Source organism: Sus scrofa, chromosome 11, assembly GCF_000003025.6.
Source record: "Sus scrofa isolate TJ Tabasco breed Duroc chromosome 11, Sscrofa11.1, whole genome shotgun sequence".
Classification (NCBI taxonomy): Eukaryota; Metazoa; Chordata; class Mammalia; order Artiodactyla; family Suidae; genus Sus; species Sus scrofa.
In genome coordinates, this window is record NC_010453.5 from 304,685 (window position 1) to 330,690 (window position 26,006).

A 26,006-nucleotide genomic window follows, 5' to 3' on the forward strand; every position below is an offset into this window, starting at 1 on the left:
AGGACAAGGAGTGGACGCACTTGAAAAGGGCTCTCACTGGTCAAGGTGGGACCACCTCTCATCGGCCAGGAAATGCGGTAATTAACGAGAGCAATGCGAGGCTGTTAAAGGCGACGAATGGAAATCCCAGGAGGAGAGAAACGTCTTATTCCTCCACAATCCCTCATCTCCAGGTGAGGCCTCTTGTCCGACAGGGTCCAGAGCTTTCTGCAGGGGCGGGTGTGTCCTAGGCCTACTTGTCCAAGGGCACAGCTACCATGACTCACGAAACTGAGAAACTCAATTTTTAGTTCTATTTAATTTCAACTAACTTAAATTTAAGTAGCCACGGGCGTTCCCGTAGTGGCACAGCAGAAACAAACCCGACTAGTATCCACGAGGATGTGGGGTCGATCCCTGGCCCCACTCAGTGGGTTAAGGATCTGGCGTTGCAATGAGCTGTGGTGTAGGTTGAAGACATGGCTTGGATCCAGTATTGCTGTGGCTGTGATACAGGCCAGCAGCTGCAGCTCCGATTCGACTCCTAGCCTTGGAAACTCCGTATGCCACAGGTGCGGCCCTAAAAATTAAAAAAAAAAAAATTTTTTCTCAGGAATACAGGACCTGAGAGACAGGCACCAGGTTACAAGAATGTACAATTTACATGTTGTTCGCATATAGTAAAGTCGAGCTACCAAAAAAAAGCCTGTGCGCTGGTTTGAAACACAGTGGAAGAAAACCAGGCCCTGAAAGCTATGAAAGGGTGTGAAGAATCATTCTCATTAGGTTTCCTGTTTTCACTGTCCTAAGATTTTCATGACCACCGATCAAGTTAAGTACTGCTTGACTCCTAAAGACTCAGAACCAAGAAAAATGAAATGACAAGCCCATTGTGCAGATATTTTAGAATAGGCCATGTTTGTAAACTCAGTGAAGTTTTCTGACAGCTATATTTGGTTTTGACTAATAAAGTATTTGAAGTATTCACACATACCCACACACAAAACATGCCAAATTTGTCTTCTTTTTTTTAGCCATACACACAGCATGACAAAGTCCCCCAGCCAGGGAGTGAACCCAAGTGACAGCAGTGACAATACCAGATTCTTAACCTGATGAGCCACCAGGGAACTCCTCGAATTTTAATTATTAGAGATGACAATACTAATCTGTATTAGAGGCTATTTAAAAGAATTTTAATTGAATTTAACATGAATTTTAATCGTTTACCTTTCAGACAAGCAGCAAACAACACTCATAGCTGCTAGTGGACTGCAGACTGGCATGAGATTCTGGCAATGTCTACGAGTGTCCACACCTTTTAACCTAGAAATTTCACTTGCAGGACTTGATCCTACAGCTATGCCTGAGTGTGACGCTACATCCAGGCAAGTGAATTCCTTCTCTTCACTACTCCATTCCCAGTACATGCCTGCTGCACAGAAGGTGCTCAGCAGCCAGGGCTGCTGACCAGGTAGAAGAACCACCGTGAGGAATGGTGTGTGCACAGGGTTACTGACACCGCGCTTCTCACAAACACAAAGAGCACAGATGCTTGGTTAAGTACATCATGGCACATCCATATGTGCAACTGTTCCTTTTTTTGCTTTTTAGGGCCGCACCTGCAGCATATGGAAGTTCCAAGGCTGAGGGTCCCATCGGAACTGCAGCTACCAGCCTACGCCACAGCCACAGCCACAGCCACGCCAGATCTGAGGCCTGTCTGCGACCTACACCACAGCTCACAGCAGTGCTGGATCCTTAACCCACTGAGCAAGACCAGGGATTAAACATGCATCCTCACGGAAACTAGTCAGTTTCGTTACGGCTGAGCCAAAACGGGAACTCCAGTGCAATTCTCTTCAATGGTAAAGTAAGGAGAAGGTTGCTCTTGATTTAAGATGTAAAAAAGGAGTTTCCGTTGTGGCTCAGCAGTAACAAACCCCACTGGTATCCACTGAGGACGCAGGTTCAATCCCTGGCCTTCCTCAGTGGCTTAAGGATCTGGCACTACCGTGAGCTACAGTGTAGGCCACAGACACGGCTCAGATCTGGTGTTGATGTGGCTGTGGTGTAGGCCAGCAGCTGTAGCTCCAACTCAATCCCTAGCCTGGGAACGTCCGTATGCCACAGGTGCAGCCCTAAAAATACAAAAAAAAAGTCAGACTACAAAAGATGTTCTAACATCTCAGATTATTTGCTGAGTCAATGGATGATTAATAAACTGAAGCCCAATTTCTCTTTGGTACATCAAATAATTCTAAGATTCTTACAAGATTGTCATCTTTACACACTTAAGCGAGTATAATTAAAGAAGAACAGACATACTTGTATCTCTTCACGTTCCTTTTTATCCGGAAAAGTTCTTGCAACTGTAGAATACTTCTCAAAAACTTTGCGTTCCTTTTGTAACTTCCTCATTTCCTCCTTTTTCAATTCCTCTATTCGAGCCAATTCTTTTGCTTTCTGTTGTTCAAAGTCAGCGATTTCTTTCCTAAAATGACCAAACCGTGTTATCATCTGAGGAGACCGTCTCAATAGCGTAACCCATACGTGACGCCTGGAATTGAGGACTGCTGGTTTTGGTGATTCCACCATCAATCCAGGTGCCGCAGGGACAACCAGCTGGCTCAGCAGACTCCCCAGCAAGCACTCAGCACCCACGGAGGACCTACCATGAATCAAGCAGTGCATCAGGCACTGGAGAAACCACAGCCAGAAAAAACAAACATCCTCACCCTAAAGCTTCTTCCATTCTAACGGGAGTGACAGATGACAATGAACAAGACAAACAAGCAAATACAGGGAACACGGCAGATGTTACGGAGAAGAATAAAGCAAGGAACGTGGGTAGGCAATGTGCAGGTTGGGAGGCTGAAATTATGGGTGGGGCCGTCTGGCTAAGGAAGTACCCAAAGTACAAACGTGAGGAAAGTGAGAGAACAGCCATGCAGGAGTTCCCACCGTGGCACAGTGGAAACGAATCCGACTAGGAACCATGAGGTTGCAGGTTCCACCCCTAGCCTTGCTCGGTGGGTTAAAGATCTGGTGTTACCGTGAGCTGTGGTGTAGGTCGCAGACCTGGCTCAGATCTGGCATTGCTGTGGCTGTGGCTATGGCGTAGGCCGGCAGCTGTAGCTCCAATTCGACCCCTAGCCTGAGAACTTCCACATGCTGCAGATGCAGCCCTAAAAAGCAAAAAAGAAAAAAGAAGAGAGAAGAGCCATGCAGATGCCTGAGCAAAACAGTTCAGGCTGATGGAACCCACAGGCAGAAGCCCTGAGGCAGGAATATGCCTGATGTGGTCAAAGAACAGCCAAGAAGCCAATGTGGCCAAAACCGAGTAAGCAAGAGAGAATACAGAAAAAGAGGAAGGGAGGAAGGAAGGATGGAAGGGAGGGAGGAAGGAAGGAAGAAAGCGCCGTGAAGACAGAGGTATTTAGCTCAGAAGGCTGGTCAGAGGACCTGTCATAACCCAGGTCCACTCTGAATGTTGTGTTGAGAGCACGGGCAGCATGACATCAACAAGACTGTGGAACACGAGGTCCCTGGGGTCCCTGGCTCACACCCTCCCACACAGACAGCAATCTGACAGCCATCCACAGACAAAAGTGCCTTTGTGGGAGCTCCAGGGCCCGGGCGGGGAACTGAAAACCCCCAGTGAAGGCCAAGGTCAAGAATCGCCACTGTGAGAGGGCAGGCCTCGCCACCCAGGCAGGCTTACCAAACGCAGTCCTGACCGCAGGCTGAGGTCAAAGGACCCAGGAGCAGCCATGTCCATCCACACCCCTCCTAACAGACCCACAGACCTCAGTCCCAACGAGAGGTCCCGAACCAGCCTGGGACCCAGCTCCAGCTCTGCTCTACTGGGGCTCAGCGACGGTCCTGCCAGCCCAGGGACCCAGCAGGAGGATGCTCAGGAACTGGGCAGGAGCCACACCCAGCCTCAGCCCTGGAAACACTCCTGCTGTCTACAGACTCATCAGTGGGGCAGGAAGCAGCCCCATGGCCTAGCTCCAGCCCTGCTCAACTGTGGTCCAAGAAGCAGTATGTCCTACTGGGGATCCAGTAGGAAGCACAGCTGCAGCCGTGGTAACAGGCCTATGAACTGTGGACCCGGCTGTGGATCCAGCTACAACCCGACTCCACTGGGATCCTGGAAGCAGACCCAACAGTCCAGGGACCCAGCAGAAAAAGATCTTTATCTCCCAAAAACAGTCTGTAAAGACAAGAACAGGTGTTTCTTCTTTCAAATGCAAAGACATCAACACAAGCCTATACAGATCATGAACATTCAGGCAAATGTGATGCCACTTACAGAAACTAATAAAGCTCCAATAACTAACCCCAAAGAAACGGAGATCTACAAATTACCCAGCAAAGAATTTCAGGAAGTTCAGCAAGCTCCAAGGGAACACAGATAAACAACTCAATGAAAGCAGTGAGACAATACAGAAAACAAGAAGTTCAACAAAGAAATAGAAAATTATTGAATGAGAACCAAAAAAACCCAATGTTGCCGCAAACTGCAGTGTATGTAGGTCACAGATCCAGCTCAGATCTGGTGTTGCCGTAGCTGTGGCATTGCTGCAGCTGCATCTCTGATCCAACCCCTGCCCTGGGAAGTTCCATATGCCGCAGGTGTGGCCGGAAGAAGAAAAAAAACAACCAAATAAAAGTCAACTATACTTCAATAAAAATAAATGAGAAAAAAAAATTTTTTTAAATGTCATCCATTACCTCAGTGTTAAGTGCACCCCTTGGTGTGACTATAAAATCATGTTCATGAGAAATTTAGCAACTATTTTTTCATTTTTAAAAATGTTTATTCATACACCGGCAGCTATAGCTCCGACCGGACCCCTAGCCTGGGAACCTGCATATGCTGCGGGTGCAGGCCTAAATAAAGCAAAATAAAAAATCAAAATGTTTACTGAGGAGCTCCCATCACGGCTCAGCAGCAACAAACCTGGCTAGGCTCCACGAGAACGTGAGTGAAATCCCTGGCCTCACTCAGTGGGTTGGAGATCTGGCGTTGCTGTGAGCTTCGGCGCAGGTCGCACACGGGGCTCAGAGCCCGCGTGGCTGTGGCTGTGGTGTAGGCAGGCAGCTGCAGCTCTGATTCGAACCCTACTCTGAGAACTTCCATGTGCCTCATGTGGGGCCCTGAGAAAAAAAAAGAAAGTTGATTGAATATTTTTTTCGTCGAAGCACAGCTGCTTTGCAACGTCGTGCTGGCTTTGGCTGTACAGCATAGTGATTCTCTGTCTTTGCGATTATGCTCCACTATAAGTCATTCCAAGAAGCTGGCTACAGTTCCCTCCTCTGTACAATATATCCTTGTTGCTTATCTAGTGTAGACACTGTTTCTAACATCTCGTTTTGCTCATTAGATGGTGACCGGCCTTCCTTTTATACTGCGTTGACTTGGTCAGTATGATGTGTAACTAGCTAGAAATACAAATTCAAATTTTTCCTTGCCCTTATCCAGAATTACATCTGAAATCAGTGGTTAGCTCGGAAGTAGAATTTGGGAATACTAATCCCTAAGTTTCTTTAGTTCAAGTTAATGACCACTAATATATCATTTGGTAAACATGAAAGTATATACGGAGATAAAATTTTACAGGATAATGAAATTCTTTGGTGGTAACAACTGTCCAGTGGCACATTTCTGTGACCAGTTTCCTTTTGGTAAATTCATGGCATTTTAATAATTAAACATGAAAATTCGGATATAAAAACCAAAGAGAAATTCTGGAGCTGAAGAACACCAGGAATGAAGTGATAAATGCAATAGAGAGCTTCAACAGCAGACTCAAGCAGAAGAAAGAATCACTGACTGTGAAGACTGGCGATCTGATGTTACCCAGTCAAGGGAAAAAAAAGGAAAAAAATGTAAAGGAGTGAAGAAAGCTTATGGAATTGGTGGGGCATTATCAAACCAACCATTATACACATTATAGGAGTCTCAAGAGAGAAAAAAACGAAAAACCCTTAGCTAGACAAAGAAAAAAAGAGATCAAGACTCAAATAAGTAAAATCATAAATAAAAGACAAGGCATTACAACAGATGCCTCAGAAATAAAAAGGACTGCATAGGAATAATTATACTCCAAAACACTGGGTAACCTAGAAGAAGTTCTTAGAAGTTCTTAGAAATATACAACCTGCCAAAAGGGCATCTAGAAGAAAGAGAACGCCTGAACCAACCAATAACACACAACGAGACTGAATCGGTAATCAAACCTTCAAAAAAAGAAAGCCCAGTAGAGATGGCTTCACAGGTATCCACCAAATACTCAAGGAAGAATTAAAACCAGTCCTTCTCAAACTACTCCCAGACTCACTTTGTGAGGCCTCTAATACCAAAAGCAGACACAGACGTAAGAAAACTACAGACGAATGTCCCAGAAGAATTTTTATGGGAATAAATCCTTATTTAAAAAAAAAAAAAAAAAAAAAAAAAAAAAACCCTAGCAAACCAAATTCAATAGCATATTAAGAGCATCAAATACCTTGACCAAGTGGGGTTCCTCCCTCGGATGTAAAGTTGGCTCAACACATTCAAATCAAGTAACAAGAAATAATGTGAAAAAACATTAGTGTGGTTCCTCAAAAAATTAAGTAGAGAATGACTCTACAACCCAGCAATTCTATCCCTGGGCAAACACCCAAAGAATTAAAAGCAGATATTGAACAGATCTGTATGTCAATGTTAACAGTAGCATTATTCACAATAACTGAAAGGTAGCAACAACCCAAATGTCCACCTGCAAGCCAAGGATCGCCAGAACCAAGAGATGATAAGAGAGAAAGCATGGGTCTGCTGATACCTTGACTTCAGGTTTCCAGACTCTGGAAACATGAGAAACTAAATTCCTGTTGTCTGAAGCCATCCGGTTTGTGTGAATTTTATTACAGTAACCCTAGGAAACTAATAGCACCAGAAGGTAGCACCAGAATTCATAGCGCCAAACTGCTTCTCAAATTCCAATTCATGACTTCACCACTAAGAGAATTCCCCTTTGAATTTATCTTTGACCACAATACATCATTTTACTTAATTAAATTCTTATATGGTATATCTTTCACTTCCTTCTCATTTACATTGCTGGATTAATATAAGAACTATTTTTTAAAAAAAACTTTTTAATTTGTATGGAAATACAAAAGGTCTGCAAACAGCCAAAGCAAAATCCTGAGAAAGAAAAACGGACCTGGGGGAAATCAGGCTCCCCAACTGCAGACTGTACTACAAAGCTACAGTCATCAAAACAGTATGGTACTGGCACAAAAAAACCAGATATAAATCAGGAGAAGAGGACAGAAAGCCCAGAAAAAAACCTAAGCACCTACGGCCAATTATTTCATAACAAAGGCGGCAAGAATATACAATGGAGAGAAGACAGCTTCTTCAGTAAGTAGTGCTGGGAAAACTGGATAGCTACATGTAAAAGAATGAAATTAGAACATTCTCTAGGAGTTCCCATCACAGCTCAGTGGTTAACAAATCCGACTAGGAACCATGAGGTTGCAGGTTCAATCCCTGGCCTCGCTCAGTGGGTTAAGGATCTGGCATTGCCGTGAGCTGTGGTGTAGGTTGCAGACGTGGCTCAGATCCCGCGTTGCTGGGGCTGTGGTGTAGGCCAGTGGCTACAGCTCCATTTCAACCCCTAGCCTAGGAACCTCCATAAGCCTCGGGGAGTGGCCCTAGAAATGGCAAAAAAAAAAAAAAAAGAAAGAAAAAAAATTCTCTAAAACCATTCACAAAAATAAACTCAAAATGGATTAAAGATCTAAAAGTAAGGCCAGATGCTATAAAACTCTTAGAGGAAAACAGAGGCAGAATGCTCTTTGACATAAATCACAGCAATATCTTTTCAGATCCACCTCCCTCAGTAATGAAAATAAAGACAAAAATAAACAAGTGGGACCTAAAGGAAACCATAAAAAAAAAAAAAAAGAAAATACCACCCACAAAATTCAAGAAAAATCTTTGCAAGTGAAACAATCAACAAGCGATTAATCTCCAAAGTATACAAAGAACTTACACAGCTTCATATCAAAAACAACTAAATTTTAAAAATGGTCAAAAGATCTAAATAGACATTTCTCCAAACAGATGGCCAAAAAACACATGAAAAGATGTTCAACATCACTAATTATTAGAGACGTGCAAATAAAAATTACAATGACACATCACCTCACACCAGTCAGAATAGCCAAAATCAACAAGTCTACAGAAAATAAATGCTGGAGAGGGTGTGGTGAAAAGGGAACCCTCCTACACTGCTGGTGGGAATGTAAGTTGGTACGACCACCATGAGGAATAGTACAGAGGTTCCATAAAAAACTCAGTATTGAACTACCAGTGATCCAGCAGTCCCACTTCTGAGCATATACACAGAGAAAGTTTTAATTCGAAAAGATACATGCACCCCAATGTTCACTGCAGCACTGTTTACAATAGCCAAGACATGGAAACAAGCTAAGTGCCACTGAGAGATGAACGGATAAAGAAGATGTGCTACATATATATACACAATGGAATATTACTCGGCCATAGAAAAGAACAGAGTAATGCCATTTGCAGCAACATGGATGGACCTAGAGACTAGTATGATACTCATATTAATCATATGAAGTAGGTCAGACAGAGGAAGAAGACAAGCATTGTATGTGATCACTAATTTGTGGGCTCTAATAAAAACTGATACAAAAGAACTTTTTCACAAAACAGAAACAGGCTCAAAGATTTTTTTTTAATGGCCACATCCGCAGCATTTGGAAGTCCCAAGGCCAAGGACTGAATCTGAGCCTCAGCTGCAACCTATGTCACACCTGTGGCAACACTGGATTCTTTAACCTACTGTGCCAGGCTAGGGATCAAACCCCTATCTCCACAGAGACCCGGACTCTTAACCCACTGTGCCACAGTGGGAACTCCCAGACTCAAAGATTTTGGAACCGAATTTATGGTTACCGAAGGGGAAACATTGAGGGGAGGGATAAACAGGGAGGGTGGACTTCTAATATACATGCCATACACAAAACTGTTAAGTGTTAAGGATCGACCGTACGGCACAGAGAAACCTATTCAATACTCTATGGCAGCCTATGTGGGGAGAGAATCTGAAAAGAATATGTGTGTGTACAGACGTATATGTACAACTGACGCACTTTGCTGTACACCTGAGACTAGTACCACACTGTAAATCAACTATACTCCAATAAATTTAAAAAAAAAGATCTGTTTCAGGAGTTCCCTGGTGGCCTAGGGGTTAATGGTGGCTTGGCACTGTCAATGCTGTAGCATGGGTTCGATCCATGGCCCAGAAACTGCCACATGCCGCAGGTACAGCCAAAAAAAAAAAAAGTCTTAAAGATATATTATTCAATCACCGAACATTTTCCCCCACTTACAGGTGCAAACTTACCTGAGTTTTTCCAGGGCACTTTCTCGTTCAATGCGAAGTTTAGCTAAAGATGAGTTCTCAGCTTTAAATTTTTCTATTTCTGTTTCCAATTCAATAACTTTCTCTCTCAAAACTTGAGATCGAGCACTGTCACCTATAAGCCACAAATAGCAAACCTGACAAAAAGCTTTCAGCAGTGAGACACTAGCTATTACACTAAAAGCCAATATGGTAAACACCTATACTATTAAAACGCACTGCAAACAATGCTTCTAAGGAAAAATTGTAACAGCCTAAACTTCCAGGTGGAACAGTCTAAATTTAAGAAAGAATCAAATGATTCTACCTCAAAAGATATCAGTCTGACGACAAATTAACATTATGTATAAAAAGAACCATTCAAGGGAGTTGCTGTCATGGCTCGATTGTTAACGAACCTGACTAGTATCCATGAGGACGCAGGTTCGATCCCTGGCCTTGCTCAGTGTGTTAAGGATCCAGCGTTGCCGTGAGCTGTGGTGTAGGTTACAGATATGGCTTGGATCCCGAGTTGCTGTGGCTGTGGTGTAGGCTGGCGGCTACAGCTCTGATTAGACCCCTACCCTGGGAAACTCCATATGCCATGGGTGCGGCCCTAAAAAGACAAAAGACCAAAAAAAAAAAAAAAAAAAAAAAAAAGAACCATTCAAATAAATTTTTAAACCAATATACATAAATAGTTTAAGCATGTGAACAAGTATTCCCATCAAACACCAAAATCAAAGCTTACCTCCTACTAATCAAAGAAATACAAGATAAGACAGACCTTTTTCCATATCAAATTTGCTATTTCAAAGAATAGTCAATGTTTCCATCCTTCAACTACCCTTTTGGAAAACCCTGGTTTAGCAACACTAAAATACACCTATCTAAAAATAGGTGTATTGACCTACTTCTAAAAATCTAGTTAAAGAGTGAAGTTATAAAATCATATAGTGTTGCACAAAAATATGTAGTGTTATTTCTAATAGCGAAAATTAGCTTAAAGTTTTAATTAGAGAAGTTACTAAATAAAATTATGCCGCATTGAAATAATGCTATGCAACCATTTTTTGGTTGGTTGTTTGGCAGCCATTTTTACAGCACACAAGGATTTTTAACGATATGGCAAAAGCACATTAAATAGCTGGTCAAAAAGGATGAGCCAAATTATAATATATGTCTCTACCATGTTAAAAATGTACAGGAAAAATGAATAGAAAGAAATATCCCGGAGTTCCCGTCGTGGCGCAGTGGTTAACGAATCCGACTAGGAACCATGAGGTTGCGGGTTCGATCCCTGCCCTTGCTCAGTGGGTTAACGATCCGGCGTTGCCGTGAGCTGTGGTGTAGGTTGCAGACGCGGCTTGGATCCTGCGTTGCTGTGCCTCTGGCGTAGGCCGGTGGCTACAGCTCCGATTCAATCCCTAGCCTGGGAACCTCCATATGCCGCGAAAGCGGCCCAAGAAATAGCAACAACAACAACAACAAAAGACAAAAAGGCAAAAGACAAAAAAAAAAAAAAAAAAGAAAGAAATATCCCAAAATGATACCAGTTACCTCATGTTTATAATTTAGTTATAAACATGTTTGCTTCCACACCTCTTAAGCTTCCAAAACTTCCTGCCAAAAATTACTATTATTAAAATCAGCATTTTTTAAAATAAAGTTATAATTTATATTTTAAAGCACCTACATTTTGCTAGACATTCAGAGTTGATCACATAACATGATCTAATGGAAAAGTGCTTTTCAGTGTAAGTTTTAAAAGTCCATCCTATCAATGAAATGAGACAGGTGTGTATGTCAGAACCACCTTCAAAGTCTATCATCAGCAGAGTGCAGAACAGTGTATAAAGGTAAGTTCTCGCTGATGTAGAAAGGAGGCCAAAGACACATTCCCGCATGTGCTTCAGTGTCCACAGGGCCTTTCCAGACGCACGTCTGAAACGGGAAAGCTGACGTCTCTAGGAAAGAGGACTAGGAGCCCAGGTCTGGGGAAGAAAGGAAACCTGGACTTTCCTCTCTTTCTTCTTGGTCGTATCGAGCCAGTTAACGCATGAGGTAGTTAAAAAAATTTTAAGTAAAAACAGTGTACACACTGAGCTAACACAGACCATCCATTGGCTATTCCCTAGTTGAAAAAAAATTAAATGTAATCTCATTTTCTAATAAATTAATTTTAATGCCTTGGGAACAAGACACTGGCTAAAAAACCTCTTACAACGGTGACTATTAATTACATCATTTAGACACAAATCAAACTTTCGCCCGTCACCTACTAGCCTTCCACTGAGCAACTAGAAAGGTTAGGATTTTAACAAGCATTCTGACAACCTATCTTAGATATTACTAAAATACCTCACATCTAAAATCCATCAAATTCCATGTTCTACAGTGAGTGCGCTGACCTACCAGGTGGTTGGTCTTGACTCATGTTTACCGTGGGCTCCTTTCCCGAGCGCGGGTCCGACTGGGATTTCGGTTTCAAGGAAGGGAAGAGTTTCCTCACGAGCTCGGAGGTCGGAGGGGGGCTTGCGCCCCCGGTGCACTTGCTCGGCTCTTCCCCCTTCTTGCCCGGCGCCACCTTCCTCTTCACGGCCCTGTCCAGCGCGCACGGCTCCCTCTTCCCAGGGGAGGCCGCCCGGGGAGTCCCACCGACGGCTTCATTCCCGGGAACATCGTGCTGAGATGAGCTGTCTTCCAGGTCAGTCCAAGTCCTTTCATCATCAAAGTCAACTCCACTCACACTTCTAGACGAGCATCTTCTTGAGGCATCAGAAACGTGATTTTCCCGGCGGCCTCTGAAGAGAGACGCGTCACCACCATCTTCTTCTTCGGACAAATCTAAACCAACGTCTCTCTCCTGCTCGTCTGCCTGCGCGCAGGTGACCCTCAGAGGGCCCCTCCCATCACAGACTCGGGGACCCTCTTCTCGGCTGCAGGAACCCCTTTCTGGGTCCCCTGGTGATGGTTTCACGGTGACATCAAGTTGACCCTCAGAGCCCGTGCTACCATCGCTGTTGGTACCGGCTTCGCCATCGTCGTCGTCGCTGGTCTGACTTTCCGAAGCGCTCGTGTGCAGCACGTCCTCGCGGCCTTCGGCGGGCTGTCCCCGCGAGCCATCGGGGGCTGCTGCCGAGTCGAGCAGCCGGGGTGCCAGCTCACAGCCACCCTCCCTCTCACCCTCGGGACGGTCGGGATCCCCATTCTGGGGACAGTGACTGACAGGAGCCAGCGGAGGTGTCTCCTCTTGCTGCGCAGCTTTGACGGGCGTGGAGCACAGCCGGTGGCCCTGGCGTGTCTGCTGGTCCCTCTCCAGGATCCTCAGTACAAATGAGGAATTGCTAGAAAAGGATACTTCATCAGCAGCTTGTTCTAGAAACAAAAACTCATCTAACTCCAGATTTTCCTTCTCCTTTTCTCGTTCCCAGCTCTCTAACTTTTTCTGAAGGGAAATGTCGAAAGAAGCTTCTGACTCCTTCGGGGTCTCACTTACTGGGCTCCGAGAGGTCGCACGGCTGGCCGGTCCTGTCAAGAGGGGACGCTTGTCCTCACCTTCTGTCTTACTCCAGATCTTGCAACCTGTGTCACAAGGTCGTGTACACTCGGATATACTGTCTTTATTATTAGACTCCACCTTTTTTCCTAAACTGATCTGGCCTCTAAATTGCCCGTCACATTGCTTCCCTGCTGGCATCTTCAGTCCTGACGGAGAGAAACTTTTCCTGCTGCCACTCTTAAGCACTTTTGCCTTCTGACTGAGTGTGACAGAACCACTCTTGGTTCTCGCTTTACCGTTCTTTTGAACAAGACAGTTCTCTGTACACATTTCTTTATTCATAAGAGCAGTTTTCCGCTGGAACTGCTGTCTATCTAATTTAAGCACAGGTTGGTCCTCTGAAATGCTCTGAGTTGTCACTAGTTTACTTTCTCTCCCTTTCAGAAACTTAGATTTAGCCTTAGTAAATCTAGCTAAACCTTCTCCTCGTTTCAAGAATGGCTGTTTCGGTTTTGCTTTGATTGGTAAGGATCCTTCTGCTTCCTGAAATACAAGAACAGCATTTGAATTAACTCTGGTATATCCAAGTAATCTCAAAGTTATTCTGAAAGCAAATTATAAACAAATCTCTCAAGTCTTAGATAATATAATCAAAATAGTGGAAATGCTAACCCTTAGCTGTTTTTGTTTCCGTTCTTGTTCTTCCAAACGAATTTGTTCTTCTAAGTAGTCTTCAAAGGTCTGTTTCCTTTCTCTAATAGCAGCTTTAATAGGCCTGATCGTAAAAATAATGTTATTTAACTTGCACATCATGATGTGGTGAATATACTTTAACTTAGTGCGTCTGACAGAGACATCCCAAAAAACGACCCTTTTCAAAGTCACACATCCCCTCTGAAAATCTAAGAGCTACAACCCACTCCATCTCCCCAAATACAGAAATGTACATCATTTCCACCTACTGACCTCAGACTCATTTGTGAAGAAACCTATTCGTTATGTAATTTAAAACATATTTCAAAAACAGCTCATTAAACATCCATTCATTCAGATATTTATAATAATACAAACAAAGCAACAGTCATGTCATTTGAAGAGTTCCTGTGTGGCTCAGCAGATGAAGGATCCAGCATTGTCACTGCAGTGGCATGCATTCAATCCCTGGCCCGGGAATGTCTGCATGTCGAGAATGCAGCCAAAAAAAAAAAGTCATTTGCCATTCCATAACATATATTAAAATATCTAAGTATTTAAGAACACATTAAACAACCTCACTATTGATATTTTATCTTTGACATAAAATTTTTAAATTCTGTAATCACACTTGCTCAATTATTACTTATAAGTGGTACCCTGTGTGAGAATCCAATACACATGTGTTTTACTCATCTCCAAAACAGGATTTACCTATTTGAGCGCTTAGTTTTGTCCAGGTATTTCCCTTAGGTGAAAACACTTCTCAAGTTTCCCAGTACAGTGTCAAAGCTTCTTCACCAATGGATCTCTACCTTCTCCTTCTGTTGCTGACAACATGGAATAGGGTGGATCCTCAACCTTACTTTTTTTTTTTTTTTTTTTTTTTTTTTGTCTTTTTGCCTTTTCTTGAGCTGCTCTCGTGGCAATATGGAGGTGCCCAGGCTAGGGGTCGAATTGGAGATGTAGCCACCCACCTAGGCCAGAGCCACAGCAACGCAGGATCCGAGCCGCTTCTGCGACCTACACCACAGCTCACGGCAACACCGGATCCTTAACCCACTGAGCAAGGGCAGGGATCGAACCCACAACCTCATGGTTCCTAGTCGGATTCATTAACCACTGCGCCACGACGGGAACTCCAACCTTATATTTAAAAGCATATTCAGGAGTTCCATCACAGCTCAGTGGTTAACAAACTGGACTAGCATCCATAAGGACGCGGGTTCGATCCCTGGCCTCCCTCAGTGAGTTAAGGATCCAGTGTTGCAGTGAGCTGTGGTGTAGGTCCCAGACACGGCTCATATATCCTAGGTTGCTGTGGCTGTGGTGTAGGTCTGCAGCTACAGCTCCAAACTTGACCCCTAGCCTAGGAACCTCCATATGCCACTGGCGCGGCCCTGAAAAAATAATAATAGGAGTTCCCATCGTGGCGCCGAGGAAACGAATACGACTAGGAATCATGAGGTTGCAGGTTTGATTCCTGGCCTCACTCAGCGGGGTAAGGATCCAACGTTGCCTGTGGCGTAGGTTGCAGATACAGCTCAGATCTGGCGTTCCTGTGGCTCTGGCGGAGGCCAGCAGCTATAGATCCAATTAGATCCCTAGCCTGGGAACCTCCATATGCTGAGGGTGCGGCTCTAAAAAGACAAAAAGAATAATAACAATAAATAAATAAAAAATAAATAAATAAAAATAAAAGCACATTCAAGCAAAAACAAGAAAACTATGCATCTCTCAAAGAAAGCACCAATAATAATGACTATTACATTAAATTCTTTCCAACATGGATGATACCTTTCTTCAATATTAACCACTTCTGAGGAATCACCGTTTTTTATGTTCTTCCTGGTCCCTTCCTGAATCTGTTCTGTCAATTTCTCCAAACATGGTAAAACATCTTCTCCTAGGATAAAAATTACGAACAAGTGAGTTCAAAAAGAGCGGATTAAAATATTAAAACAAGGATTTTACAAGTCACTAAACTAAAAAAGAAAAGTTAAACGAAAGGTACGCCAAAGCTTCTCGAATTCTTGAGGAACCTCTTTAATACGATACAGAAGTACTACAAAGGCCTAATGAAAACACAAAATTTTCAAAAGGTTAGTATTAGGGGAAGAAAAGCGTAGGCTTTTCTAAGTTAAAAAAGACTAAAGAGAGTTCCCTGGTGGCCTAGCAGACAAGGATCTGGCACTGTCACTGCTGTGGCTCGGATTTGACCCCTGGCCCAGGAACTTCTGCATGTTGCAAGTGCAACCAAAAAAAAAAAAAAAGTTGGCGTTCCCGTCATGGTGCAGAAGAAACAAATCTGACTAGTATCCATGAGGATGAGGGTTTGATCCCTGGCCTCGCTCAGTGGGTTAAGGAACCAGTGTTGCCATGAGCTGTGGTGTAGGTCACGGATGCAGCTTGGATCTGGTGTTGTTATGGCTGTGGTGTAGGCCATCAGCTACAGCTCTGATTCGACCCCTAACCTGGGAACCTCCATATGCCGAGGATGTGGCCCTAAAACGACCAAAAAAAAAAAAAAAGACTTAAAGAGTTATAACTGAATACATAAAGTTAATTGGTTCTTGTTGTTTTTATTTATTTATTTGCTTTATTAGGGCCACACTCAAGGCACATGCAAGTTCCCAGGCTAGGGGCTGAACTGGAGCCACAGCAGCCGGCCTACGCCACAGCCATGCTGGATCCTTAACCCACGAGGCAAGGTCAGGGATCAAAGCCACAACTTCAGGGATACTAGTCAGGTTTGTTACCACTGAGCCACGAAAAGGGAACTCCGATTGGCTCCTGTTTAAAAAAAAAAAAACCTTTAATAAGGCACTTTGGGGATCATAAGGATAATTCCAAATGCATTTGTAAAAAAAAATTTAATTAAATGCAACTGTACAGTTAATATTCCTACGTATAATAATAAATAGCATTGCGGTCATATACAAAATGTACCAATTTTTACTTGATTTTGAAATGATATAAAATAATGCGTCTGCGTATTATTTGCAATGAAGTAACTCAGCAAATCATATACAGATGTAAACAGAGATATAAATTTAGGTATAGACAGAAATACAAAGTAAATAGAGCAAAACGTCAATTGTTGCCTCTGGGTGGTGGGTGTTCTAGTCATCACTGCAGTCGTCTTTCGACTCTTCTGGATGCTGGAAACTTTCCCAAATTAAAGGTTAGGGAAGCATACTGCTTAAAAAAATCAGGAAAAGACATTTGACCGTTCCACACCAAGAAATTACTGTAAATTAAAAACAAGCATTATCCACAAAGGTGCAGATTCTAAGTATAGATACCTTGTGTCAAATCATTTGTGTTTTCTGTAACTTACACATAAAACACCAGTAAAATTGAAAATTAGGAGTCCCCACTATGGCGCAGCAGGTCAACCCCCAGCCCAGTACAGCGGGTTAAGGGTCTGGCGTTGCCACAGCTGTAGCTCAGATTCAATCCCTGGCCCAGGAACTGCCATGTGCCACAGATGCGGCTGAAAAACAGAAAAAAAATGAAACTTAACATTTAAAATACCAGAAACAACTCAGTCTTACCACAAAGAACATTAAACACCAATATATTTTTTGATGACTAGCACAATGATGACATTAAAATTACGATTCCACGGGCGGCTCGGCATGTTAAGTCTCTGGTTTGCCACTGTGTGGCTCGGGCTGCTGCCATGCGCAGGTTCTGCCGCTGGCATGGGAACTTCCACATGCCGCAGGCATGGCCAAAAAAAATAACTGTGGTTTGTTTCTAAACTTCAGAACACACCATAAGTATTTTCCAAGCTAAGTGGGAAAATAACACAATTTATTATACAATATTCTATGATTACAAAATGGGGAGGGAAAAAAATGGCCAGGGAGTGAGCAAAGAAACAGGACTTTAACAAAAAAAGAAAAAGAAAACATCCTAGAAATGTCACCAGAGCTGCATGAGTTGAGACCGTCAGACACTGAGTGCCCGCTGTCTGGAGGGCACATGCTGGGAAAAGAGGCACAGCCAAGAGCATCTGGGTTGGGGGGACTTCGCTGGTTTACGAGTAATAACGCCCATCACCAACCTTCTGCTCACATTTCACAGCGTCCATCACGTGGCCCGCCACCAGCACACATTGTTTTTTTTAACCTTATTTTACTCGGAGCCTGGCTGATTCACAGCGCCGTGTCGCTTTCCGCTGCACAGCGCAGTGACGCAGTCTTCGCTGTGCAGACATTCTTTTTCTCACACGACCCTCCATCATGCCCCATCCCAAGAGACTGGACCGAGGTCCGAAACCAATCTCAAAGAGAAACAGCTCCGCCTCCCTTGTGAAGACTCCCTGCCACCAGGCAAGGTTTGAGGTCAGCATGCGTCAGCGTGCATTTGCCCCTCAAAGTCCCAAGCCCTCAGTCTGGGTCTGTGTCCAGCACCGGCTCAGGGCTCAGCAGCAGAAGGACCTCGCCTCAGAAGCCTGGCACACGGAGAACATGCAGAAAGGACCTCTCCCGTCCCAGAGCAACCAGGTGACACTGTCAGCTGGCTACACAAGAGACAAATGAGCCACTCACCCACAGGGTGGTCACGGTTTTCCTCCTCCAAATCACTCTTCTTCCCGGCTGCTTCTTGACACTGTGCTTCATGGAACAAATCTGGAGAAGCACCACTGTTTGAAGCTGAAACAAAATCCTGATGGCTAGTTCTACACAAGGTGTTTTGTTCTCCAGATATAATGGTGGAAAGGTGTTTTTTTTCTTCCACTGGATTCTGGTAGATATATGATGGTAAGAAGGGCATGGCTTTCTCTTCAGGGGCTGAATTTCCTGGAGATCTGTACTTCTCGCTCTGGTCATGGGGCAGTGGAGTTAAACCTCGAAATTAAGAAAATTAACAAAACTGATGACTTTCTACAATAGTTCCTGTCCCACCTTAGTGATCCTTACTACAAAGTTTTCTCCAAAGTGATAAAAGAATGTTTTTCCTCATTATTAGGAAATTACGTTTAAGAAAATCATGAGATTTTAAAAGTCCATTATGACCTTTGTATAATTGTGATTAAGAGCTTAATTATGTCACAATTCACTCGCAGACGATGTGCAACTGCAGAGCCCGGCACGGCCTCACCCTGGAAGGCACCACCCAGGCTCCAGCATGAGTACTGCTCGGAGGGTCGACTCTGCAGCCTGAGGACAAACACGGGGACGTGGTTTGTCCACGTCTCCAGTGCAGACAGCTGCTAAGCCCCTCGTGATCCTAACTGCTCTGCGTCACTACATGAGGAGTAACTTCCTTCTAGGCTGCCATTAACACGGGGGTAACACCAAGTGCCGCATTGTGGGCGGCTTTTCTTTTTCTACTCTGTACTTTTCCGTAGTTCCTGAATTTCCTATATTAATTTTTGCCTGCTTTATTTCTTAAGTCTCTGTTTTTTTGGGTTTTTTTGTTTTTGTTTTTTTTTTTTTTTTTGCTTTTTAGGGCCACACCTGTGGCATATGGAGGTTCCCAAGCTAGGGGTCAAATCAGAGCTACAGCGGCTGGCCTACACCACAGCCACGCAGGATATGAGCCACATCTGCGACCTACACCACAGCTCATGGCAACAGCTGATCCTTAACCCACCGAGCGAGGCCAGGGATAGAACCTGCCACCTCATGCTTCCTAGTTGGATTTGTTTCCACTGCACCACAACAGGAACTCAAGTCTCTGCTTTTGAAATAACCCAATGAACAGAAAGAAAATTCCCCTTCTAAATATCTGTAAGATTTAATTCTTGGAGTTCCCGTCGTGGCGCAGTGGTTAACGAATCTGACTAGGAACCATGAGGTTGCAGGTTCGGTCCCTGCCCTTGCTCAGTGGGTTAACGATCCGGCGTTGCCGTGAGCTGTGGTGTAGGTTGCAGACGCGGCTCGGATCCTACGTTGCTGTGGCTCTGGCGTAGGCCGGCGGCTGCAGCTCCGATTCAACCCCTAGCCTGGGAACCTCCATATGCCGCGGGAGCGGCCCAAGAAATAGCAACATCAACAACAAGACAAAAGACAAAAGACAAAAAAGACAAAAAAAAAAAAAAAGATTTAATTCTTGGAGGATAGATGGCAGTATTAACCATCCTACCTGCCATACCAGCCCCCTGAAATCCTGCTACTATTCCTCTGTTCTTCCAGACTGTTTCTGTTAAACCTACAATTGAAGACATGGGCGTGCCCATCATAGCGCAGAAGAAATGAATCCGACTAGGAATCATGAGGTTGCAGGTTCGATCCCTGGGCTCGCTCAGCGGGTTAAGGATACAGTGTTGCCATGAGCTGTGGTGTAGGTCGCAGAGGTGGCTCACATCTGGAGTTGCTGTGGCTCTGGCACAGGCCAGCAGCTGTAGCTCCAATTAGACCCCTAGCCTGGGAACCTCCATATGCCGCGGGTGTGGCCCTAAAAAGACACAAAGACCCAAAAAAAAAAAAAAAAAAAATCTGAAGACACAATGGGAAGTGTTTCATTGAAGAGGCATGCTGCCTATGTCTTAAACTCATCTGCCTCACCCTCAGCCCACAAGTACAACTGGAAATCAGGGAGTTCCCATCGTGGCTCAGCAGATAGTGAGCCCAGCTAGCATCCATGAGGATTCGGGTTCAATTCCTGGCCTCGCTCAGTGGGTTAAGGATCTGGCATTGCCATGAGCTGTGATGTAGGTCGCAGAGGTGGCTTGCATCTGGTGTTGCTGTGGCTGTGGTGTAGGCCGGCAGCTGTAGCTCTGATTGGACCCCTAGCCTGGGAACCTCCATATGCCATGGGTGTGGCCCTAAAAAGACAAAAAGACCAAAAAATAAATAAATAAATAAAACTGGAAAATCAGATAGCTCCTCACTGAATATCAGATTCAGCTTAACTTCTTTTATAACAATACTCTCCCCACCTAAGTATTTTTTACTGACAGTCATCCCACTTCAGCCTGAAAACATCCTGGACAAAAGAACAACACCCGGCAATCCTCCAAGGGTGCTCTATGAACCCGCTGGCGGACGGTCTCCAAGGGCCTTTCAGGGCAGCTTCCAGCAATGAGGTCCTGCTGTGCAGCACAGTGAACTACGTCCAGTCACTGGTGATGGAACCAGATGGAGGGTAATGGGAGGAAAAGAAGGCATATATAATGTACATGCGGGTCCCTCTGCTGTACAGCAGACTGACACATCGCTGTAAATCATCTACAGTAAAAAACATTTTCTTAACCTTCAAAACCATTGCTCCAGGAGTTCCCGTCGTGGCGCAGTGGTTAACGAATCCGACTAGGAACCATGAGGTTGCGGGTTCGGTCCCTGCCCTTGCTCAGTGGGTTAACGATCTGGCGTTGCTGTGAGCTGTGGTGTAGGTTGCAGACACGGCTCGGATACCACGTTGCTGTGGCTCTGGCGTAGGCTGGTGGCTGCGGCTCCGATTGGACCCCTAGCCTGGGAACCTCCACATGCCGCGGGAGTGGCCCAAGAAATAGCAAAAAGACAAAAAAAAAAAAAAAAAAAAAAAAAAAAAAAAAACCCATTGCTCCAGATCACATGTCGCCCTACTCCCCGATAAGCGCACCGTGCTTTCTATTAACTGATCTCAAATACAGCAGAAGAACTGTCCTCTGCTGCCACAGAAAATATTTCTGGAACAGTTGTAGCTGAGCAGAACAGCTTTTACACACACACACAAGGGCTTTTATGATCGGAAGCAGTTTTTCATTCATCGGGTAGGGGTTGTAAACCCGAGGCCAAGTTCGGCTCTGGGTCATCTATTCTTCTGGGTCTTCTTAAAAGTTTATTTTATAAATAAACATGAGTGCCTTTATTTTTATTTACTTAGTTATTTTGCTTTTTAGTGCCACATCTTCAGCATATGGACGTTCCCAGGTTAGGGGCCCAATCAGAGCTACAGCTGCCAGCCTACACCATAGCCACAGCAACGTGGAATCCGAGCCACATCTGCGACCTACACCGCAGCTCATGGCAACACCAGATCCGTAACCCACTAAGCAAGGCCAGGGACTGAACCCACATCCTCCTGGATACTAGTCGGGTTCGCTTCTGATGTGCCACAAGGGGAACTGCCTATGAGCAGCTTTACGCAGAGCACACATGCGCCAGAATGGCACAAACCCCTTGTCCCAGTGACAGCAGTACACCAGCCATCACAGCTGTCCAGCTCCTCAAGAGATGGAGTTTGCAACATACGACAGAGAAACGGTACATATAACCTGTCAAACAGGTTAAGAAATGTACGGAAGTTCCCGTATGGCACAAAGGGCTAAGGATCTGGCATCACCACAGATGTGGCACAGGTCGCAAGTGCAGTGCGGGTTCAACCCCTGGCATGGGAACTTCCATGTGCCGTGGACGCAATGAAAGAGAGAGAGAAAGTGGGAAGGAAGGAGGGAAGGGAAAAACAAAGGAAGGAAGGAAAGAAGAAAGAAAGGGAAAGAAAGAAATGTATGCACTGTCCACCGTTACTCTAACCAAAGCCTCACACGAGCCCCAGCCACCTGGGAGTGCGCGTTGCCCAGACATCATGGTCAGCAGCCTCTCTTGTTCCTCCATGAGTCTCTGTAGTTGCTCTAACTGCTGCCTCTTCAGCTGTTCCTGCTTCTTCTGCTGCACTTCCTTCAGCTTTGGTAAACACAAATTGATCTCATTAAATGAACTTTGGATTTCAAGGACCTCGGCTCCTTACATTTACCTTAGTCCCTCCCAGCTCCCTTCTGAGGTCTGTTCTAACACAGTTCAAAAGAGCGATCTCCAACTCAATCTGCCACCCAAACTCTCAACTAATAAACAGAAGTCATACGAATCCTCTGATTCCTAAAATACATGTCAGGACACTTACAATCAACTTTTCTTCCCTAATACTTCATCGACTATTTCTAATTTAGTTTTTACAAAATGAGGTAGAAACTTAAAGATACTGTTCTCGTAAGTGTTATGTTTATGTCTTACACATCAAACGTGTTTCAATGTTTCAGACCAAACAAAAAGCAAAACCTGGTATTACGAGGACTTCAAGCAAAGGGGAAGAAACACAGAGACCTGCAACAGGTGACTTTCCATCAACAGAAATCTGTAATAACTATGCAATGACACAAACACACAGTAAGTCAAATCCTGTTGTACCTGTTCCAGCTTTTTAAAAAGTGGGTCTTTATAAGCCACTTCTTTGAATTCACGGGCAAGGCCTGAGACATGGTCACTTCTGCGGTCTTCCCAGGGTCCAGGCGCATCCTGACACGCCACCACTTGAGGCCCCTCTGGAGTTAAAGGAGTGACTCTATGTGCTTCAGGTTTATCCGACTGGAACTTGTACGGGCTGCCAGGCTCCAGCTTCTGTTCCTCCTGAAGTGCATCTTCTTCGCTCATACAGCTGAAGCTATCTGAAAAATGTGTGGCTTTAATAGGAAAGCCAGGAGAAATGTTCACATTTGTTTGCTTCTCTTCGTCTGCTTTCAGAAGAGGAAATCCACGATTTACTATGACCCCAGCCCGAGAAGGACTGGTCATCCACTGGGTTAAGAAGCTCTGCCCCCGCCTGAACTCTGAAGAGGTTGGCATCAGGAACATTTTCGTGCAATGACACGACTGCCTTTAAAGAATGGAAAATCTAGAAGAGCTGTTCATTTCCAACACCTGTGGAAAGAGGACAGCCAACAAGAAGTATTAGTTAGATGTACTCTACCCAAACATCGGCCCACCACAAAAATCCACTATTTCTTGCACAAAAGACTTTAACTAGCAAAGCCACTGGTCAATAAGTTAGTTTTTCACTGTCTTTAAAATATCCTAATTGAGGAGCTCAAAACCCTAAGCTCCCTTCCGACTTAACCAGTTGTTGATATGCTTACACAAGTGCTCAGATGTAAAACTGTGGGAGCTAAAGCACCTTCCAAATTACCTGATGACCAGAGTTCCCGTCGTGGCTCAGCGGTTAATGAATCTGACTAGGAACCATGAGGTTGCGGGTTCGGTCCCTGGCCTTACGCAGTGGGTTAAGGATCCGGTGTTGCCATGAGCTGCGGTGTAGGTTGCAGACGCGGCTTGGATCCCGCGTTGCTGTGGCTGTGGTGCAGGCCAGCGGCTACAGCTCTGACTCGACCCCTAGCCTGGGAACCTCCATATGCCGCCGGAGTGGCCCAAGAAATGGCAAAAAGACAAAAAAAATAAATAAAATAAACAATAAAATAAATAAAATAATCTGATGACCAAAGGAAAAATAAGCCACTATCAAGATCAAAGACGACTGACTTTAACTTACACATTCATGCTTCTGACCCTGGTCCACCACTGCTTCTCTGCCCAACTGGGAAACCCGTGTCCTCCTGGGTCCAGAACGAAAGCCACCGCCTCCCGTTTTAACCTGGCACTGCCTCCTGCTCCCCGACTCCCTCTTCTCCCTCCAAGCCCTGCCCACCGGGCAGTGCCCGTCTGCATTCCTAGAGGTCTCTGACAGCAACATCCCCACTGTGGCATTGGCCTCATTATTGGAGGCTTTTGCTTTTGTGTTCATAACCCACCAGGCTGTGAGCCCCTGGAAGATATCTGTGTACTCGCCACTGCCTAGAACCAGCTACCCTAGGCAGACAGAGAAACTCGATAAATGTTTGCCAAGATTAAGTTAAAATGAAGCGAGATCTAAGGTTATATTACTGAAATAATTCACTATTATCAAGTATTGTTTGTGTTTATTCAATGTTCAACAATAAAATTGTCACCGGGGAGTTCTGTCGTGGCTCAGCGGTAATGAACCCAACTAGTATCGATGAGGACGTGGGTACGATGCCTGGCCTCCCCCAGTGGGTTAAGGATCTGGTGATGCCGTGAGCTGTGGTGTAGGTCGAAGATGTGGCTGGGACCCCAGTTTGCTGTGGTGTAGGCCAACAGCTGCAGCTCCGATTGGACCCCTAGCCTGGGAACTTCCATAGGCCATAGTGTGGTCCTAAAAAGACAACAATGTATGAATCAGACTCTAAAATCACCACATTCCTGCCTGACTCTGACCCTGCGCAAGATAAAGGTAAAAGAGGCAGCAGGGAAGACATGCTCTCCCTCCTTCGAATGTCTCATTTCACTCGGCCGGTGCTTGCTGTGTTCTCACTCTGGGCCCAATACTGCTTTAGGTACCGGATAGACAATGGTTAATAAATCACAGTCTACTGAGGAAGATACACACCAAATCCTACAATTAAAGAGCAGTAAGTGCGAAACAGAAAAGTAAAAGCCCTGCGGTGGACAGGAGACTGCAAGCTCAGGGTGGACAGAAAGGCCTCACACAGAGGGTAAAAGGAAGGCCCTGGTGGAGACGGAGCCAGCAAGATGCAGCAAGAGGGCCGAGTGCAAGCCAGCCGCCCAGGCTGTAACTTTCATCTGCAGGATGCCACCACCACTGGCCCATGCCTCCAGAAGCCCTCAGAGTCACATCACCACTATCCACCGTGAGGTCTCCAGGATTAACCTCCTTAAGTGGTGAAGCCTGTTTACACCAGCCACCCTTCACCTCCAATGCGCTAGTCCCCCGGCACATGCTTACTCTGTCTCCATCTCGCAAGCATCCCAACGCCAAACACTCACTGCACATCACCAGCCAAATCTATTCTCAACCTCTCCCCTCGCCTCCCTGAGAACATCTCTTCCTGTGGAGCCCACCCTCGGAACATGGGGCCTGGAAGTAGAACACGTGTTCTCCTTACTGTTCCTTTTGGACCTGGACTATTCTCCCTTCCTCTACCATCAAAAGCCCCCAGTTTTGCACCTTGTGTGACCAGACTCCTTTATTGTCTATCAAAACCTACAGAGGTTACTGGGATCGTCTTTGGTCCCTAAAATTTACTGGCTGAGCAACTGCAAAAATAGAGTTGCCACTAACTGAAATGGAGGAAACAGGATAAAACAGGTTTAGGGGAATGAGGGACTGAGAGCTAATTTTAGGACATTTGAAGATGCCTATCGACATCTCGCTGAGGTATCATTTAGCTGCTGGACACGCAGAATGGAATGCATGGGCAAGGACAATGCTGTGAGGCACAAATGTGGGGACCTTTGGCACACAGGTGGCGGTTAGAACCTTACCACTGGATGAGATCACAAAGGGGTCAAGGTCAGACAAAAGAAAAGAGGTAAAAACCGTACTAGTGTCTTTGAGGCCAAGTGAAGAGTGTTTCAAGGAAGAAAGGATTATACTAAATGCTGTTAATAACAGATAAAGGATGAGGAGAACAGAGAACTTAACTTGGAATCCAGCAAAGGTCAAGATATAACTTCAATAAAAGCAGCTTGACCGGGAGGGGGGTGGGTATTTGCAGAAGCTAAAACGGAGGAGATACATGAAAAAATAAGAAACTGGAGATAGGAGTTCCCGTTGTGGCTCAGTGGTTATCGAATCCAACTAGGAACCAG

The 26,006-nt window shown here is 44.8% G+C and overlaps 1 protein-coding gene across 6 annotated transcripts in view; it reads right to left on the minus strand.

The window, feature by feature from the left end:
• Nucleotides 1-26,006, minus strand: part of CENPJ (centromere protein J) — a 68,261-nt gene that overhangs the window by 15,025 nt on the left and 27,230 nt on the right. For all 6 annotated transcript variants that reach the window (XM_021065416.1, XM_021065417.1, XM_021065412.1 and 3 more), the window contains 8 exons: nt 22,734-23,243; nt 22,109-22,232; nt 18,171-18,470; nt 15,409-15,517; nt 13,591-13,693; nt 11,832-13,461; nt 9,420-9,552; nt 2,308-2,473 (listed from right to left, as the gene is read on the minus strand). In XM_021065416.1, the coding sequence (XP_020921075.1) occupies nt 2,308-2,473; nt 9,420-9,552; nt 11,832-13,461; nt 13,591-13,693; nt 15,409-15,517; nt 18,171-18,470; nt 22,109-22,232; nt 22,734-23,177 (3,009 nt within the window). In that variant the 5' untranslated portion in view covers nt 23,178-23,243. The remainder of the gene's footprint in view (nt 1-2,307; nt 2,474-9,419; nt 9,553-11,831; nt 13,462-13,590; nt 13,694-15,408; nt 15,518-18,170; nt 18,471-22,108; nt 22,233-22,733; nt 23,244-26,006) is intronic.